This window comes from Montipora capricornis, chromosome 5 (genome assembly GCF_036669925.1).
Source record: "Montipora capricornis isolate CH-2021 chromosome 5, ASM3666992v2, whole genome shotgun sequence".
NCBI classification, from domain to species: domain Eukaryota; kingdom Metazoa; phylum Cnidaria; class Anthozoa; order Scleractinia; family Acroporidae; genus Montipora; species Montipora capricornis.
Window position 1 is genome coordinate 22,136,585 of NC_090887.1, and position 2,500 is coordinate 22,139,084.

General features: G+C 40.8%; 1 protein-coding gene and 1 long non-coding RNA gene across 3 annotated transcripts in view; one reads left to right on the forward strand and one right to left on the reverse strand.

Annotated features, from left to right (window-relative positions):
• The window catches only part of LOC138049939 (2-amino-1-hydroxyethylphosphonate dioxygenase (glycine-forming)-like), a 2,226-nt gene extending 188 nt beyond the window's left edge, over positions 1 to 2,038 (reverse strand). The window contains exons 1-3 of one of the 2 annotated variants that reach the window (XM_068896424.1): positions 1,514 to 2,038; positions 909 to 1,080; positions 1 to 355 (exon numbers count right to left, since the gene is read on the reverse strand). The exon at positions 1 to 355 is cut by the window's left edge and continues 188 nt beyond it. In XM_068896424.1, coding sequence (XP_068752525.1) covers positions 312 to 355; positions 909 to 1,080; positions 1,514 to 1,903 — 606 coding nt within the window. In that variant the 5' untranslated portion in view covers positions 1,904 to 2,038 and the 3' untranslated portion in view covers positions 1 to 311. Of the gene's footprint in view, positions 356 to 740; positions 1,081 to 1,513 lie in introns of those variants that run through there. The other variant, XM_068896422.1, reaches the window with a different exon arrangement.
• The window catches only part of LOC138049940 (uncharacterized), a 4,838-nt gene continuing 4,258 nt past the window's right edge, over positions 1,921 to 2,500 (forward strand). The window contains exon 1 of the long non-coding RNA XR_011132492.1: positions 1,921 to 2,061. This is a non-coding gene — a long non-coding RNA (uncharacterized lncRNA). The remainder of the gene's footprint in view (positions 2,062 to 2,500) is intronic.

Here is a 2,500-nt window from a genome sequence, read left to right on the forward strand (position 1 = left end):
CCCTCGAACACGTATGTGGACTGATCTTAGCATTTCAAAAGATATCTGTGTTCTAAGCCAAGATAGGCACTGGTGTAAGACTCAAAGAAGAGAAAGATTTATTATAATTTGTCTTTTGTGCAACCTGACTTCCGGTGACACGACCTGTATTAGCCAAGAGGCTGACTCAGATTGGACATGGATGTCACTAGTTGGAGGGAGGTGAATGAGAGTACTTTTTCTACCATTAATGTGGCATGGGTTCAATTTCCAGATTATATGCCTCAAGATCCCATATTGAAGGTCACAAGTGGGCTGAAATTGTGTTGGTTCTATACTCTACTTTCAATGATTTTTTTGCAGTTACTCCACATTCCTGTGTCAACAAAACCAACAACAAACATTAATTTCGATTTGATCTGCTTTAATGTCAAGGGATGTGACTTGGTTTGCACTTCATGGGTTATTAGCAGTACACTTATGCTCATCTAGTAGTTAAGCTTGAGACTTGAATTAAGTGATCATTACCATAAAACCAGTCAAATGCTGTGCCCACTGAGACCTGTAAAAACAGGAACGCTCTTCTGTGATTGGCCAGGTTCCTCAACAGAACTGCCATTATTTTCAGTTTTATTTCAGGCCAGACAAACTTGTGAACATCTTGCAAACAATTTGCCAGCTCCCTGAATAAGTCAGGCCCTGCCTGATGAAATATTGGTTAAACAAAAAATATCTATATCCTCACAGCCATACAACCAGCCTTGCATTATTATTTTGTTTTTAATCCTTTCCTTAACCTATACCCAGGAAGTGTGATCTCCTCTCTGTACCAGCCCTTCACTTCCACTTTACATCTTATTATTTTAAATTTTCAGTTCATTCGCTTTCATTACAACCATAAAAGGCTTTTAGAAACCTTTTACACATACTTTCATATTTCTCCAGTGGATCTGTGGGAGTATTTTTGATTTTGCCTTGATCATCCCAATTTCTCATCTTGAGAAGAGCTTTGAAATGCTTGAGCTTTTCAAAATTTTCAGCCTCCTCAGCAGTCATTGGGCCTCCTTGATAAACCAATGTCTGTTGACTGCTTGGTGACAACTAAAAACCAAGAGAATAGACCGGCAGTTGAAAAGTTCACTTCCGGCAGAGCAAGAAAAGGAAATGGAGTCAAATTCGAATGCATTGCACCAGGAGCGAACAACAGCCCTATCCATGTTCCTGTCACGACGTTTTCACAGACCAATTTATTTTTAGATTGAATTCTCCCGCTAAGGAGACTCCCGTAAGAGCCCGACGACCAATCACAAGAATTTAACTTGACGTCATAGCGTTACCGAACCGGAAATACCTTTGTTGTTTTACGGAAAAGGTAGTCTAAAAATAGATTGGTGGCTCTGAGGGTGAGAGTAACGTTGCTCGCTCGTACTCATGGGCTCTTGATAGCACCAAAGGAAAAAAAAAAGTTCTGTCCTTGCGAAAATCTACTGCTTGGCCCGCAGCTTCTCTACATTTAATTATATACGATACGTACCTTTTCATGATAATCTGGGTACTTGAAAACCAGATAACGCTTAGCTTCCACGTGACCTCGAACAAAATTAGTAATAGTCTCCGGGAATCCAAGATCCTTCAGGAAATTTTCTCCTACCGTCTCGTGGCCTTGAGTACCGACTTCACCCATGCGAGGGAGATCGTCCTTCATTCCGACGAGGTGCCCAATGTCGTGTAAGAAAACACCCAAGATTACCTCAACTGGATAGCCCTCTTTCTCTGCAAGCATGGCACATTGTATCATATGTTCTTGTTGAGAAACTGGTTCACCGATGTAATCCCTATCTCCATATTTTCTGTACAAATCAAAGACTTTCTCTGTGGTTAGTTCCGCATCGGCTGCCGCCTCTGCCATTGATGATATTGACATGAAACTTGATCCGTTTTAGCCACGTGACCACGGAAGTGAAGAATAACGCCTGCTCGTTTGAAACAATCAAACAAGATGGATTTGAAAGATGAGTACAGAAGTCTCGAGCCTTCTTTGCGTCGTCGAATAAAACGAGTAACAACCATAAGCATCATTTGGTAAGTGACAGATTTAAATTTATCGTTCATTTACTTCTGCTTCGCATGCAAGGCTGCCTTTCGTTATTGTTTTTAACAACACTGAACAGATGGACATTTTCCCATTAGATCGATCGATCGTTGCTCTTGCAAAATGCACACCCATTACCAGCCTTATCGATGAAATGCATTTTTGTATACTTCTCCATACTTCTTGCCACAAATTGATGAATTAATCAGTGAAAAACTGTGCGATGAAAGGTAGAAAACCGAATTGGCAAATTCCAGTTTACTTATTTTGATTGATATCCTAGAGTGCAAATGTGTTTTTTTAAGTGCTCGTTGAATTCCCTTGTAATCCCACGTTAGCCCTTATAATGGAAATGGGCCCACTCGAGGACAGGAAAAACTCTGTCAAGGGTTGGAATGGAACCAACGGCCTGCGGATCAGATTTCCGTT